Below are 16,251 nucleotides of genomic sequence, written 5' to 3'. Positions count from 1 at the left end.
ATCTAAAAAAAACTACTGTTTCCTGTTAAATCCTTATGTAAACTGTGGTAATATTAAACTTATTGTGAGTTTGAACTAAAATCCTGGTTAAAAAGGTAAACATAAGAACTGAGAACCCCACAAAACTGCTTTAGCCTAAAAACGTAGCAGTTGACATTCTCCTCTCTTCTTTTCAAAAGTATACACCACACAGTGTACAGTTGAAACACCAATGTGCTGTTCTAAGATAACAAGCTGTTTCTGTCACTCAGTGGTCAGTGGTGGGCATGTCCATGATCCAGTCAGTCAGTCAGTCAGTCGTTGGACTACAGTAGTTACTTTCATATGCTCATACGTATAAAAATGACACATGGCCTTTGGCCCTCAGGCTTTAAGCTGTTTGTTATTTCTCAGCTACCCTTAATTGTCTTTTGGTGACTTTTATGTATATATACGTATATATTCTTCTTCTTCCTCTTTTTTTCCTTTCGGCTTTATATATATATATTAGCTAATTATTTCTACCTTTTAATGTGTCATTCCAAACCCCTTTGAAATCTGACATTGATTACATTCATTGAGCGGTGGCATCTAATGTGTACCACTGTGTACTTTTCTGTTGAGAACGAAGTGACTTTAAAACCTCGAGATATTCTGAGCTGTTGTCTTAACATCAAACTTCTCCGTCATCTCGAGGTCACACAGCTAGTTGTTGATGTTAGATAAAGATCATCAGTTACAAGATTAAACAGGAACTTGTTGTTTGTCCAACAATATCACACTGTACTCATCTGTTGTGTGTGTTTATGTTTATACTGTATCACAAATGATGTGATTTCACGTCATCACAGCCCAGATCTGTCTTCAATGTTTCCATTTAGAACCCAAGGAATGAGCCTGCGATCACAGTTTTACTGCAGTAAATCAGTGGTATGAAACAACCTGATTTACTGTTTCATTCACAGGTATTAGATATTCAGTATACTGTATGTGTATAGTAGTATTCACTCTATCATCTGTGTACCAACACAGACCAATGTGATGTGTTGTATAATTTGTTTTACATTAATTTAAAGAAGTTAAATTATATATATATATATATATATACACGTCACACACACACACACAAACGTTTTTTTTGTGTGTGTGTGTGTGACGTAGTAGATGTAATCCAACAGCTTTTTCAACATTCCTGAAATACCTGCCTGAGCTCATTACCTGATCTGACTAGGAGCCAAATCGAACCCTAACTCCAACTCTCATCCTAAACTATAACTGTTGGACAGTTAACTTTTCCCTTTCACTTTCTGTTGCTCTGCAGAAGTGTTCGTCACGCGTACAAACATCCTCAAAACGATAGTGCAGTTTCTTCAGATATTTATTTAGTTTTATTTCTCAAGAAACTACCCGCGCACTAACGGCAGCATTATTGACTCCTCCCCCTGTGATGCCCATTCCATTTTTGAACATCACACCACTGCTCTAGCCCCGCCCCCCGCCGGGCAAGTAGAAAATGACTCGGCCACTTTAATTTCGTGGCTGACATCCTCTGCTTGACTCCGTAGGCTGAAGCCAAGACTCCGCTGCCGTCTACAACCGGCGGTTTATGAAGGAAACAGAGAATACATCCAGATCCAGTAAAGAGGGACGGAGGATGTTTGGGATGCGGACGACACTAACAACACTGTCCACGTTGTGCTGCCTGCTGATGCTGATTCATGGTTCTCCAGCCGGTAAGACTCTGACATGCTACTACAGTTTCATTCAAACTGTACTACAGATCAAGTTTTTATTATTCATACACTGTATTTAAAATAATGTTTTAATGGGTGAATTTTGTTTTTTAATGAAAAAAAGCATTAAATATTGTGAATCATATAATAAAAACCATTGATAACATTAAAATATATGACTTGATATATGATCTATGATATGATATGTCTTGAAATATACTGTATAATGCTCCAGTCACAGGTAACAGTGATGACAATATCACGGACTTGTTCACAGTATTAGGCCATAATGGGATTTTACACCCATGCTTGTTTATCGGGTGGGGAAATCAGAGGATAGAGGCAGAAGGAAGTGGTTGTCAAACAGATGTCAAACAGTGGGTGGGGCAAACCCCGAGGAATCCTCCCTGGATTCCCTGGGATACAGGAAAATCTGCATTTTTGTGTAGCAACATTTTTTTCCCTTTAATTGTAAATCAGTGGGAAGAAGTTTCAGGTTTCTCTGTGGTGGATCCATCTGTTTCCATTGATATACTACCACACGCTTGTCTTGGACCGGTGATACTTAACCCTAAAGTAAAGCCCAATTTACTGAAAATAGTTAAATGAAATTCTGTCAACTGACAGAGGACGAGGAGTCGATGACTCCCAAATTTAAATTTAAAAGGCGTTTTGGAAGACAATGCCAGGAGTTGTGTGCTTCTGTGGTGACAGGTGATTCTCCCATGCCAAGTCCACTCCCACCCCCCCGCCCCCCGCCCCCCGTGNTTAGTGCCAGGTGGTCAAACATCAGGGTTGTGTTATTAACTGCATGTCACATGTTTGAGTCAATAAACACATCATTCTGTCAAGCCTTGTGGGTGGGGGGAGATGGGGGGGGGGGCGTATCACATGCATGTGCCATAAAACAGGACAGAGAAGCATTGCTGGAGATCATTGTCCCATGTGACCACATTTATGGTCTGTTGACATGAAGTGTTTTAATGAGGGACTGCCGTATGTTGTGTGTTTGAGGTACAGTAGTACTCGCTGCCACGGGTTGTCAGGTTCAGCTGTGAGGACTAACAGCTTCCTGGGGATTTAGTTTCTGTCTGTAGGAACACTGTTGAAAATAGTCTTTAAATAGGTCTTTGAAAATGCACTTTTAATTGTCAAATACACACATGTCATATAGTTCTCTAGAAGTGGCTTTAAGTCACTGAACTGTACAAACTCTCCATGAATGAAGGTGGAGATGAATGAATAGTAAAAGCACTGTTTTACATAGCCTTTGGTTTCTCCCCCACCTCCCGTCCCCCATAAATAGACACGTAATCCTGTAAAAATGTGTCTTTTTTTACATTTAGCGGAAAGGCTGACTAACTTCCTTGGTTTACTGTGGTAGTGGTGAGGCTGGTGAGGTTCTTCGGTTAGTCTCTCTGGGACCAATCAGCAACTAGCAGTGTGACTGCAACTCCTCCCATGTCATTGTAATTTAAGGAAGTACTCTAGGAGTAGGAGTACACAAGAGAGACAGGAGGCAGAAGAGATGTGGGTAGATAGACCTTGGTTGGTCCGTAGTGCTTACACTCTACGTTTGATGTCGATTCCATCTTTGCCCTGAGTTGTGGTGAGGCTGTACAACCTAGAACAGAGTTCTGATGCCATTTTCACTCGCATGAAAAATATCGTAGCTATGTTTCCGTTCTGTAGTAAAGAGCTGATTGGTTCCAGAGGTTCACAAACTTTTTTTTACATTTTATCATCACAAATTTCACACTGTTTCACAGGGTTTCACTTCTCATTAACACTCAGTTCTTCCAAGCTTCTAACGACACACATTGTTGGTTGCGGAATTTAGTCAGTTTAGTGAAGCAAACCAGGTTTGTACAAGGTGTGTCATTTATCTGGCCACGATCCGTTGTCCTGCTGCTCAGTTGAACATTAACTCCAAAGGATGTCGATAATTCACGTTAATATGACACAGGCGGCAAAATGTTTATTGCCCTCGCTGATAAATTTAAAGGATGTGATGCTATCTGGAAGTGAGCCTGCTGCTGTGGAGGAACTCATTCACTGTTTTTATTGGCTGACAGGTGCAGCGTTCACATGCAGCTCGTCTCAGTTTACATGTGGAAATAAGAGGTGCATTACCCAGAGGTGGATCTGTGACGGAACAGACGATTGTGGTGATGGAACTGACGAGCTGCCTGCAGCCTGTGGTAGGTTGTTTTCTCTTTAATCATTGTACAACATTAGGAGGAAACAGAGTTGTTTTCTTGAATAATGAGCTGTTTTATTTAGGACTGAACTAGAAAAAATATTGAATCAAATAATTTGCTATTTCTTTGACTGGTTGTTTCTAATGTTTGGGACAGAAATTAGCAGCTTTTCAACAGTACGTCAATAAGACATTACATTAGTAAGGATGGTGAATTTTATGTCCTTAATATATACAAAATCTCTCTGTTCACAGAATCCAAAACTTGTAGGGAGTCAGAGTTCAACTGTGGCCTCCCTCGGAACCAGTGCATCCCAGGAGGCTGGCATTGTGACGGGAAAGCTGATTGTGACAACGGAGCTGATGAGACAAACTGTGGTAAAGAAAGACGCACTCAGAAATCTGCATAGATACGAGTTCACCCAGTTCATATATAAATATATATATATATATATAAGTTTGGAATTCACACAAACACCAATTAATAGTTTCTAATTTGCAGCACAATCGCAATTTCATTTACTTCTTGTATTCACATTCTTTTTACGCAGTATGTCTGTGCAAACCAGGAAAAATGTGTCTCTAGGCTAATAATGGAACCTCAACCTTAAGGTTGAACTGTAGCTCCTCATCAGCTTGTGCTGTCAAACAGTGCTTTTAATGATATGTGTCATATGAATAGATGAGGTCAGATTGCACTAACACTCACATGAACTCCTGTCATTTATCCTGTCTCACCACAGAAGCCAAACAGTGCAGCTCTGATGAGTTTCAGTGCGCCAATGGACAATGTGTATCCAGAACCTACCTCTGTGACCGTGACAACGACTGCTCCGACGGTTCAGACGAGGCCTCCTGCCCTAAGCCCACCTGCAACCCACAATCATTCCAGTGCAACAACTCCGTATGTGTCCCGGCTCTGTGGCGCTGCGACGGAGACGAGGACTGTGCAGATGGATCTGACGAGTGGTCGCAGAATTGCGAGGGCAAGCGGCCTAAAAACACGACAGCCAGCTGTAGAGATCACGAGTTTCAGTGTGCTAACGGAGAATGCATCCACAGCAGCTGGAGGTGTGACAGAGGTGTGGACTGTCTGGATGGATCAGACGAGGTCAACTGCAGTAAGTTGTTGTTTTTTTTGTTGGTGACCAAGTACTGACACCCAATCACTGTCCCACAATGACGCAGATCTGTCTCCTTTGTCCAGATTTCACTGCATGCCGTCTAGATGAGTTTCAGTGTAATGATGGCACGTGTATCCATGGCAGCCGACAATGTGACAAAAAGTCTGACTGCAAGGATCTTAGTGATGAGATTGGCTGCGACACAGGTGACTTTTATAACCACAGACGCTGCAGCCCACAGTTAACGAAATCCCAACTGGAGATTTGAGTTTGACGTCAGTTCTATCTTCTCAGACATCGTATGTGAAGGTCCGACCATGTTTAAATGTAGCAGCGGAGAGTGTGTCAGCATGGACAAGGTGTGTGACACAAAGAGAGACTGCGTGGACTCCTCTGACGAGCCTGTGGAAAAGTGTGGTAAGAGAAAAACATCAGGCATTGTTTTCGCTGTTCGTGGTTTTTGATCATCATGTGAAATCAATGTGTGTCAATGTGTGCACAGGAAACAACGAGTGTCTGACAGGAAACGGCGGCTGCTCCCATATCTGCACCGATCTGAAGGTTGGCTACAACTGTTCCTGTCCTTCTGGGCTCAGCCTGAACTCAGATATGAAAACGTGTGAAGGTGAGAGGAAGGTTTAGTGTCTGTACTACAGTATGTACATGAAGAGAAGACTTAAAGTACTTGATGTTCACAGTTTGTTAAATGCTGCGTACCTGAACTGGTGTTTGTTCACTGCAGACATCGATGAATGTTCTCAACCAGACACTTGCAGTCAAATCTGCATAAACCTACCAGGAAGCTACAAGTGTGACTGCAAAAATGGCTACCAAATCGACCCTGCGACCAAAACCTGCAAGGCTGAATTAGGTAAAAAAAAGTTTTTTTTATATTCTCTCAGCACCAGGCCATGTGTTGGACAAGTGTATCATGTCTTAAAAAAATCATAAAATGTAGCGCCGTCTTTCTTTTTTCTCGTCACACCAGTAAACACACCGCAGCCAATTGTCTTTGTCTTTATCTCTTTGCTCTTGACATGAGTCTCCTCTCTCCACTCACTCAGTCCTCCACGCATTACTTAACATTTTGTATTTATGCAAATCAAATCACCTCTCTGTCTCCCAGGCGCCGTATTTGTATTTATGCAAATCAAATATTGTAATCACCTCTCTGTCTCCCAGGCGCCGTGCCTACGTTGTACTTTACCAACAGACACGAGGTGAGGAAACTGACAATAGACCGCAGTGAGTACGCTCAGGTGATCTCACTGCTGAAAAATGCAGTGGCGTTGGACATGGACATGCTGGAAAGGACAATCTTCTGGTCTGATCTGTCCCTGAAAACAATCTACAGGTGAGAAAGGCATTTTTTATGTTTTAAGTTTTAAATATTTTGGTTTTGAAAAATGTAAAAGATGATGAAAATCCTGTGTTTCTCTGCTCATCCAGGTCCAACATTGATGTGGCCAGTAACTCCTCTCAGCACTCCGTGGTTATTGGAAGTGGAATTGAAGCCCCCGAAGGCATTGCAGTCGACTGGATCCAAAAAAACATCTACTGGACAGATAACGTTTTGAAAACCATCTCTGTGGCCACCACCGATGGCAGCAAGAGGAAAACCCTCATCTCCGAAAACCTCGAAAAGCCAAGAGCGATCACCGTGGACCCAGTCAATAAGTAAGTGACTTCTGTGTGCGGGTGACTAACATCCTGTAGTCTCAGCTGAGGTTGATGATTATCTACAGATCGTTATTATCCTGATGGTTTGTGTTGTCCTGTGTCCTTCAGCTTCATGTACTGGACAGACTGGGGGCAGCAGGCTAAGATAGAGAAGAGTGGCTTGAATGGAGCAGATCGTGTGATTCTGGTTGAAGATAACATTGTGTGGCCCAGTGGCATAACCCTGGGTAAGCATCACTGGGTACCACTCACAGTCTTGTAAACATACAGCTATGTTAACTAATCAATAACCTGCTTCCATCCACAGACATTGTCAACCAGCGTCTGTACTGGGTGGACTCCAAGTTGCACACACTGTCCAGCATCGATGTTAACGGAGGGACACGACACACTATCATTTTAAACAGTGACAAACTTTCCCACCCACTCTCCCTGACTGTCTTTGAGGTGAGTTTAAATCTCACTTCACTCCCTGTGAACATAGGGGGTGCTGGAGGTGCTTCAGGTTTACATTAGTATCTAGGCAGGATGCAGACGTGGCCCAGTAACTACCTTTACCCAAACAAAATCAGTGAAAGCCTGAAGTGGCCCATGTGCAAAATTGCAAATGTAGATCAAATATACAGGGTCCTCGACTCAAGTCTGAACTCACATACTGTACATCAGTACTAATGTCAGTCACCTACGCTAACACAGTGGTGACATCATAATCTAGGACATCAGAAGAGTCTGACTTACACCTGGGAGCCATAATGAAGGGCAAAAAGTTCCTCAAAAAAACAACTCAAATGAAAGAAAGCGGATGTAGCACAATCCAATGTACTGTATGGCAGTACAACTGTACACTTGAAACTATGGAACAAGACTTTCTTCATAAATGTATGGGAGATAATGACGTAACCACAAACCGCTGTAGGTCGAGGACGTTGTAAACCGAGGACCTCCTGCACTGGGCTATTTTTAACACTCCTGGTTTTTAAATGATCCAAACTAAAACCTAAAGAGTCCTACAGTAAAATTACAAGAGTAGATCAACTGCTGTATTAAACATGGACTTGTCTGAATTTGCAGTTGTCAATACTTTCTCTGTGATTTGGGCAGTCGTTGACATAATTAGTAAGTGATGGGTATTTTTTCTATTTCACAGGAGAGAGTTTTCTGGATAGACGCAGCCAAAGGTGCTGTTTACAGTGCCAACCGTTTGACAGGAAACCAGATCACTGAGCTGGCTGTGGATCTGGACCATCCAGAGGACATTATCCTGTACCACGACCTCAAGCAGCCCAACAGTACTGACACATTTCTTCTTCTCTGAATTACAAGCACATTACTATAATATATATATATATGTATATATATGTATATAGGCCATTGTGTACATTTTGATGTTCATTGTGCTTTTCTGCTACAAAGATCCAAACTGGTGCAGTGAAGGCAGCACAGTGAATGGAGGCTGTGAGTTCCTGTGCCTCCCGGCCCCTCAGATCAATGAGCATTCTCCAAAGTACACCTGTGCCTGTCCAGACCACATGAGCATGGGCCTGGACATGAGGACATGTGTGACAGGTGAATGTTTGACTTTAACTAGGTAACATTAAATTAAATACAGGAGTACAAGTACAGGAACCTGAACGTTTTTTTCCCAACACATACAGCTGTCCCTCCTGAGAAAGACGATGGTGATGCTTCGCTCCCATCTACAGACAAACCAAAGCCGACTACACCTCCACGGCTCGTTCCTGCCACCACAACTACAACCACCGTTAGACCAGACAACAAACTGGCATCTACCAAACAGGTGGTGGCCACAGAGAAGCCAGAACAGCCTGCTGCCTCTGCTCAAGGTAAACAAAAGATGTATTTATTAAATGTTTCTTCTTTATCTAGAGTAAGTCTGAAAACATCAGTGGTAGCAAAATGACCTGAAATATAATAAATACATTTCTCTAGTTCTGGTCATGTGTTATAGATGGATCTTCAAAAAAAAAAAAAACAGTTTTTGCTAATTCTTCTTGGTGATCATTATTTTATAAATTTAAGGCCAGTTTATGTATTTAACTTGACAGTTTTCCACAATTCATCTACAATATGTACGTCGATTCATTTCATTTTTCAGGTGACAGACTGGCAGCAGTGCCTACAGAGGCCCCGCCCTCCCACCCCGTCGCTCTCTATGCTGTGCTGCCAATCAGTGAGTTGTATTTCCAAGATGTCTGCAAATCCTAATCTGTTGTTTCAGTCAGACAGTGGAGCTAACGGCTCCTATCATTCTCTGCAGTGGTCATTGCCTTGCTGGGCTCCGTATCGGTGTGTCTGTGGAGACAATGGCGTATGAAGAGCGCCAACACCATCTTCTTTGACAATCCTGTGTACCAGAAAACCACGGAGGAAGAGGTGCACATCGGCAGGAACAGCTCCGACGGCTATCTTTATCCTCAGGTAGCCTTGCTCTAATCAAACTTTGTCAGTTATTGTATGTCGATAATAACAAATATATTTACCGCTGATTCTGTTTGGGGTTTTTCAGAGGCAGATGTTGAGCATGGAGGACATGGACAGTCCTTGATCCCAGGATGTAGAACAGATCCATAGCTTTAATGAAGGGCATTCTTTTCACTTTTCTTTATCCTGCTGTTGCTGCCGCTGCTTCTTGTTGCCTCACTGACCTCATTCTATGGTGTATGTTTCTGACCTTAGCACTGTGATGATGAACGTGTAAAAGGTGTAAAATATATATATATATATAAATATATATATATATATATATGTGTGTGTGTGTATATATATATATATATCTTTTTGACTGTTAAAATATAGTGCAACTAGAAAAAGGATTTAAAATGAAGGGTTAATGCAAGGTTATGATCCTCATAACAGGCTGTATGAAAGTTACTGTTACCTTTTCTACCGTAGCATTCTGTTCACTAAGAAAAGGTTTATACAATCTCCAGATTATCACCTCAGATTATGACAAGACTTTATCATCCACTACATTTTGTTTGTCCTGCTAGGACTCTGTTGGACTCTCTACCTTCAGAGCAGTCTTAGTGCTCAGTGGGAGTGATGTTCATGGTACTGATTCAGTGGTGTTTTCGAGCAGAGGCCAAGTGAAGTCAGGCTTCCTCACTTATTTTTTTTCTAGAATATAACCGTGATTTAATGAAACCACTGTTGCCTCCTCCTCTCTCTCTCTTTAAGAGAGCGTTTTATGGTGAGCAAACAGCGCCTCTCTAAATGTAACATGGTTAATGTAAATGAGTGTTGAAAACATGGTACTGCACTCTGTTGCTTGTGAGGAGGCCAAGCTGAGCTGACTTAGCTTCCCAGGAAACTTTTCCTGAGCCCATTCCTCACTTGAACCGTCCGTAGATGCTAGTGTCACCCTCTGTCTTTTGATCCACTGCTTTCAAGAAACTAGTTCTTGAGAACTGTTGCGTTGTGACATGATGTTTTATACTGCTGGAAAAAGCCATTCTGGTCAAGAAGAACTGACCATGGTTAAGTAGGTAGGTAGGTTGTTGGGTTGATCACTCACACCTATTGCACAATTACCTTAAACCTGAACAGCTGGTTGAACATGGAAGTAACAGAACTGTTGTGGATGTTCATTGTTAGTCAGATTTAAATGTAGTAAAGTTCCATCTATTTATTTTTCAGTTGTAGCGAGCCTTAGCCCCTCAGCCTCAGCCTCCTGGTAAGAGCTGACAGGATTGGCACCGCTTGTGTTTTTAATCAAAGATTGATGTTCTGTGCATTCAAAGATGTTTCTGTTCTGAATATTGTGATGTGTTGGAGTGACTGCTTACCTCTCATCTTAAACTAGCAAAGCCTTTAGCCACTGACATCTGCATTCAGCTTAGTGTTTTTACCCCCCCCCCCCTCCCAAAAAACTTTCTGGGTGCTGTTAGACCCATGTGTCTTAACCTTGGATATGGCTCAGGTCAAAAAAGGACATTTTATCAGTGTCAACACCATGCTCAAAGACATTTAAATGAGATGTCACAATCTGATGCTCAACTGGTCGTGATTGAATGTTTCGACTTCAACATCAAAGGTACAACATGTAAGACTTAACTAATCAGGAACTATGTTTACAGGGGGGAAAGATTTTTTTTGGAGTTTTGTGTTGAAATGAGAAACACTGGTGATGTTATGTTTTGCTGTACATTCAGATGGCAATAGTCAGACGTGAGATCCACAGTCAACAGCTTCAGCTGTAGAACAGGTTGGACTGTACCTGATGATGTTGTCGGCGAGTGAATGAATCACACTCCAAAATAACTTTGACTTGAAAAGCCTGACCTTTACACTCACCACATTCAGTTGTTGGGTGGAGTCTGTTGAATGTACTACACACAGGAAATGCCTTTTGACTTTTCTGACTTTTAGTCAATTTTCTTTGGTAGTGCTTTAACCCTGAAGCTTGACAGCATTTTTCTCCCATTCTTCTGGATAGACCAGTTTATCTACAGTCATCCATTCTCTTCTCTTTTTAATGACAATCACACATAAAACAGTGCCTTGAAGATATTTAAGTTTGCAGGTCACGGTGGTTTGTAAGATGAATGAAGTTAACTGAAGTCGTTCAAATGAAGAACCTTTAAATGAAGGTAGTTGAAGTGATCAAATGTGATTGTAGCTACTGTATTGTGATCGTGAACCCACCTGATGTACATAGCTCTGTAAATATTTCACAGGTAAATATTTGAACACTCCAAAGCAATATTCTTTGATGCCTTTTTGTGTTTGTAAAGTTTTATGAAGATTTGATGTGTATGTGCATTTTTAAATAATTATTTTTAATTTATTTGTGGTAATGTGAGCAAAACTGTCTTGACCAAACTGATCGTTGTAAATAAACATAAATGAAATAATTTATTTTGCACAGGAGTCCTGTGCATTGTTCAGTCTTCACGATGCACAATTTAGTTGTACGCATTTGTAACGTGTACGCGCAGCAGCCTGCACACAGCTTTGTTCATTCATTGTCTTTTTTTAATATAAAAAATTAATACATTTTGTCTTTGATCATTTTTTCAATTTTATAAAAGTTAGATTAAATTGGAGATGTCACATAATTTGCTACGTATGGAAAACAGACCATTTGTTGACTGTGTTTCATTAGCCTCATTGCTTTACAATCCATTTGCTGTGTTCAAGGCCAGGAAAGTTGAGTCTGTAGAGATTGTGTGAACAGAGCACTGTTACAAACAGATTCATTTACAGCTGAGTGGAATGAACTAAAAAGTACATTCATGATGAGGGTGATTAGCATTATTATCTGTGGTTACTATGGTAGAATCTACTTCACGTTTTATGTTCAACTACTGCCACTCTACGACAGTTACCTGTCATTTGTGTAACTGATGGTTGTGTCTTTTCAACTCTCCTCCAGCTACACTGGTTATTGTTGGTGTCTATGAAACCATTTTTATTTGTCTGTTACTGGGAGACAAGGTTACTATTTCTGCTCAACCTAATAGACACAACCAAACCAGTAATGCTGTCTAATACATGAGTAATTGCCAACAGACTCTTGTTCTCACTCTGTGCCTCTGTTTGGAACCAGATCTGCGTTCAGAGATTACAGGATATCCAGGTTTTAAACCTTCTTCCTGTTATTTTACAGACTTTCTGGTTTCACCTCTTTAGTCACAGTTTAGTTCTATTCATAGTCAATAAAGCTTTACTCTCCCTTCTCTAACACCATGCACTGAAAATAGATATTATAGGTTATTGTAAGTCAGGCATAAGAGGTAGTCTTGCTGGTTCTTACCCTTAAGGTTAAGGTTATTCTTTGCAACTTTTAAACATTTGAATAACTGATACCTCTACTAGAAGGTACACAAACCAAAATCTATGCTTTACAGATAAATAATGTTGTTTCTCTTGCATTCAAAGGTTGAATACAACTTATTTCAAACAATGAAATAATTTATGAGGTCGTAAAGTTTGAAAGCTCATGATGAGGTATTACTGCTCAGTTAAATAATCTGACATCCTGCTGTAACCTAATAAACCTCCTCCATAATTCATGTCCAATAATGGCTCTGCAGATTAAAGAAGGGAAGATTCTCAGACCCCTGACGCAGAAACTGCTGTTGTGATGCTGTTTAAACTGGACTCAGATACTGCATACTGTAACTAAGAGACACAAGAGACACTCCTTTAAAATAAATCAGTTAAAAATGGTCACAAAGTTGTCAAAACTGTCAGGTTCATGGTCTAGTCACAGTGAAACTTGTATCTGTGTGGGTTTCATGTGGCTCGAACATTCTATCCCAACAAAACCTTTCTGACATGCCAGTAGATTCTACGCTACCTTTGGAATATATGTACTGTATGTAATGCAGTACAAGTACATTTACCGAAGCAACAATGGCACAGTTGTCTTTGAAACATTTATTTAAGGACTTCCAGTCAATATGATAACCTTTGTGAAACTGTGTGACATCACAGAACACACACACACACCTGTGGTATGCTGACTGTCAGGAACAACAACTCACATTCCACAGTTGACGACTCCACACCCGGCAATGTCAACTCCGATATAAAACCACATGATTTTTCTAGATTTTTTTCTAAAACCTAAGGTCGTAAATTGATGATTTTAACCACTCATGACACCTAGAGTGGAAATGCATTTGTAACTGGGAGTCAAGAGAATCAGCCTCACTGTTGACACGTTGCTGTACAAACAAGGCTCAGTATCGGTGTGTGGTAATAGGTTGTACCCAGGAGACAATAGGCAGATACACCTGAGGCCGGGTGACAGATGACACCTGCCGTAGGTATGTTCTTTGTCATCCACATCTTCATCTTTATTCACTATTCACTTACAAATTGCTGTCTTCTATTGGTCAGCTGCTGTCTGTAGGGTGGAGTTCCATCTCACACCACTGAGTCGTAAGCAAAGAGGAGTGTCCTCGAAAAGCTACATCGTAGGAGTAGTAGGGGTGAAATGTGTGGATGGAGGATAGATATTCCCCTGTCAGGACAAACATGTACTTATGATAAGGTTACAGCAAATGTCTGTTTGGTCTCTCCCTGGCAACATGAGGGCCAAACAAGCTACGCAGGCCACAGCCTCTGGACTCACCTGAAACTTGTATTTTAAAACAAAAGCTGTTAAAATTTAATAATCTGTAAATGGAGAGGGATCGAATTTTACATCCAAGCAGCGGTGAAAGTCATAAGCATCACCGTTGGGTGTAGCATATCAATGTCCACGCTATCATTCAAAGCATCACATCACTAAAAACCTATCACTTTCCCTGTGATCCACCACACTGAGCTCAACTTATTTGACCCTGACAGTATAGGCTCACTTCCTACGACAGAGGTCTTGAGCAGTGTGTGACAGACGGCAGTACACAATTGTCATTCTCCTGACAAAATGATGAATAAGTTCTCTAGCATTTTTGAAATGGTTTAAAGCTTTAGTCTAAATACGTGCGATTTACTGTTCTGTCAGTTCACACTGTCGTTTGTTTGCACAGACCCCGTTTTGAAAAAAAAAAGTTTCTCAGCATTTAAAAGTGAATTATTTGTCATTGTGACACAGCACAAACAACAAAATGACCTCTGTTTTGTTTGTTTTTTATGTTCTGTATTGTCATTGTACCACAGGGATACAACGAACCCAAAGTGAACAGGTGGCAGCTTTAAGCACCCAGGGAGCTCAGTGCACCTCAGCAGCTGGTGAACTCCCCAAGCCTTTCGGACCCAAGTCTGCTTCCTCAACCACTTAGCCAGAGGAGGGGTATAACAGAAGGGTAGGAAAGAGGAAAAAGTGGGGGAACAAAAAAATTAAAAGTAGGCAAATTAGGGCTGGAACTCTCACTCACTGTGTTTTCTAATTTATCATTAATACATTCACTAGTTTAATTTGTGTTGTTTATGTCATGGAGTTAATCACACGCAAATTAAAAATTCAATGTATAGAATTTGCATTACCTAGTGGATGGATGTGATTAAAAATCTAAAATGTTATTAAGAAACTTCTCATATGTTCAGATAAATACAGATATGTATATCTGTATTTATTTCTGTTTTTACTTTATTTTTTATTTATTTGTGCACACTGGTATACAAATTCTTTCACATTAATGATGACATTTACGTCATTTCCTCTCCCTGGTTCGCGCATGCGTAGCAAGAGCTTTTAAATTATACGGGAAAGGCGCGCTCTGGTTTTTCCAACAAACAGTTGGTCGTCGTCTAGTGTGTGCGGATGTCACGAGGGGAAGATAACTTGATACAAACAAACTTTTTACGTTTAAACTACATAATGGAGTAGTTTTATGTGATGTTCAGCCATTTATTTACACTAGTGCATTAGTTTTTTCTCGAAAAACCTTTTTTGGTGGTAAGTTAACCTGCTGGCGTGTGTTTAGTGCTGCGGTCCAGCGTTTTCATTTCTATGAACACTCAAGGCAGATGGTTCGTCCGGTAAAGACAAATGTTTGAAAAACCGAAATGTAAGAATTAAACTTTGGAGATGATTTTCTGTTATTGCACGCAATTCCATTTGTTGAATTATCTGCTTTTCGTTCAGGTTAAATATAATTTCTTCTGAGTTGTCTGTACTGATACCACAACCTTGTTGTTTTTTGTTAATGTCGTCATTTATCTATTTTATTTCTTTCCGCACACATTTACGGACCTTTAAATTGTTGTCATTTCCTCTCGATAGTTTGCGCATGCAAAGCAAGAGACGGCATTGAATGTAAACCGGAAATGTTGATCTCGTTTACCAAACAAACATTTAGTCGTCTTCGAGTGTGTATGGAAGTCACGAGAGGAAAGATAACCTGATCACAAACAAACTTTTATCGATTATGATCAATAATGGATGTGTTTATGTGGTGTTTAGTCATTTTTATCGACACTAATGCGTTAGGTAAACTTTTTGTCGGTAAGTTAACATGCTAGCTTGTGTTCAAAAACACAAAAGGTAAAACTTAAGCTTCCTATGTTAAATTGTAGCCAACATTGGTATAAGTTGAAGCCGTTGTGGTAGCAGTTGTGGTCCAGGTAGAGGAGCTCCAATTGTTGATTTTCTGAGATTATGGATCTTTATAAACACATTAACGGGGTAATTTACCTTTCATACAAATACTCTCTTTTTTTTTACAAATAGAGAGCTGTAGTGAACTCTCTGAGTTTGTACAAAGACTGGGTCTGACTGTATTGGGACCTCGTAATTGTGTCTGTGTTGTAGGTGGGCAGGAGGCCATGGGAGTGACCACAGCTTCCACCAGGATTGGCAAGTTTGAGGCCAGGTGAGTTCAACTTGTGTTTCCAGAGTATTATTGTGTGGTTGAATAAAGTATCCAGTGACTGTTGTCTTTATCTGAACTAAAGAAAAAGTACAGATGTCCCATAATTCATTGTGGTGTTAGCATTAGCACTGAAGAAACCACTACTTTGTATTACTGTTGATAGTGAGCAGTCACAAACATGTAGTTGTTGGTGCTGTGGAAGTGACTATTTGTAGCTGCTATTGTGTTAACATATTGTGACACAGTGA

At 40.6% G+C, this 16,251-nt stretch overlaps 1 protein-coding gene across 2 annotated transcripts; it reads left to right on the top strand.

Annotated features, from left to right (window-relative positions):
- The first annotated feature begins 428 nt into the window (after positions 1-428).
- LOC103383992 (low-density lipoprotein receptor-like) lies at positions 429-11,732 on the top strand. Of its 2 annotated transcripts, XM_025058860.1 has the most exons (19): positions 429-944; positions 1,545-1,712; positions 3,788-3,913; positions 4,168-4,290; positions 4,656-5,033; positions 5,120-5,242; positions 5,331-5,453; positions 5,539-5,661; positions 5,779-5,907; positions 6,219-6,390; positions 6,486-6,713; positions 6,825-6,943; positions 7,024-7,163; positions 7,864-8,005; positions 8,130-8,282; positions 8,372-8,560; positions 8,833-8,907; positions 8,995-9,155; positions 9,244-11,732. In XM_025058860.1, the coding sequence occupies exons 2-19, from the start codon at positions 1,586-1,588 to the stop codon at positions 9,280-9,282; spliced, it is 2,670 nt and encodes an 889-aa protein (XP_024914628.1). In that variant the 5' UTR covers positions 429-944; positions 1,545-1,585; the 3' UTR covers positions 9,283-11,732. The 2 variants fall into 2 exon arrangements, with proteins under 2 accessions (XP_024914628.1, XP_008315569.1); XM_008317347.3 differs by lacking the exon at positions 429-944 and having other exon boundaries at positions 1,483-1,712.
- Positions 11,733-16,251: the final 4,519 nt, after the last annotated feature.

Source organism: Cynoglossus semilaevis, chromosome 9 (assembly GCF_000523025.1).
Source record: "Cynoglossus semilaevis isolate Cse_v1.0 chromosome 9, Cse_v1.0, whole genome shotgun sequence".
In the NCBI taxonomy this organism is placed as follows: Eukaryota; Metazoa; Chordata; class Actinopteri; order Pleuronectiformes; family Cynoglossidae; genus Cynoglossus; species Cynoglossus semilaevis.
Note: the sequence above shows the minus strand (reverse complement) of the source record. Positions and strands in the feature narration are given on the sequence as shown.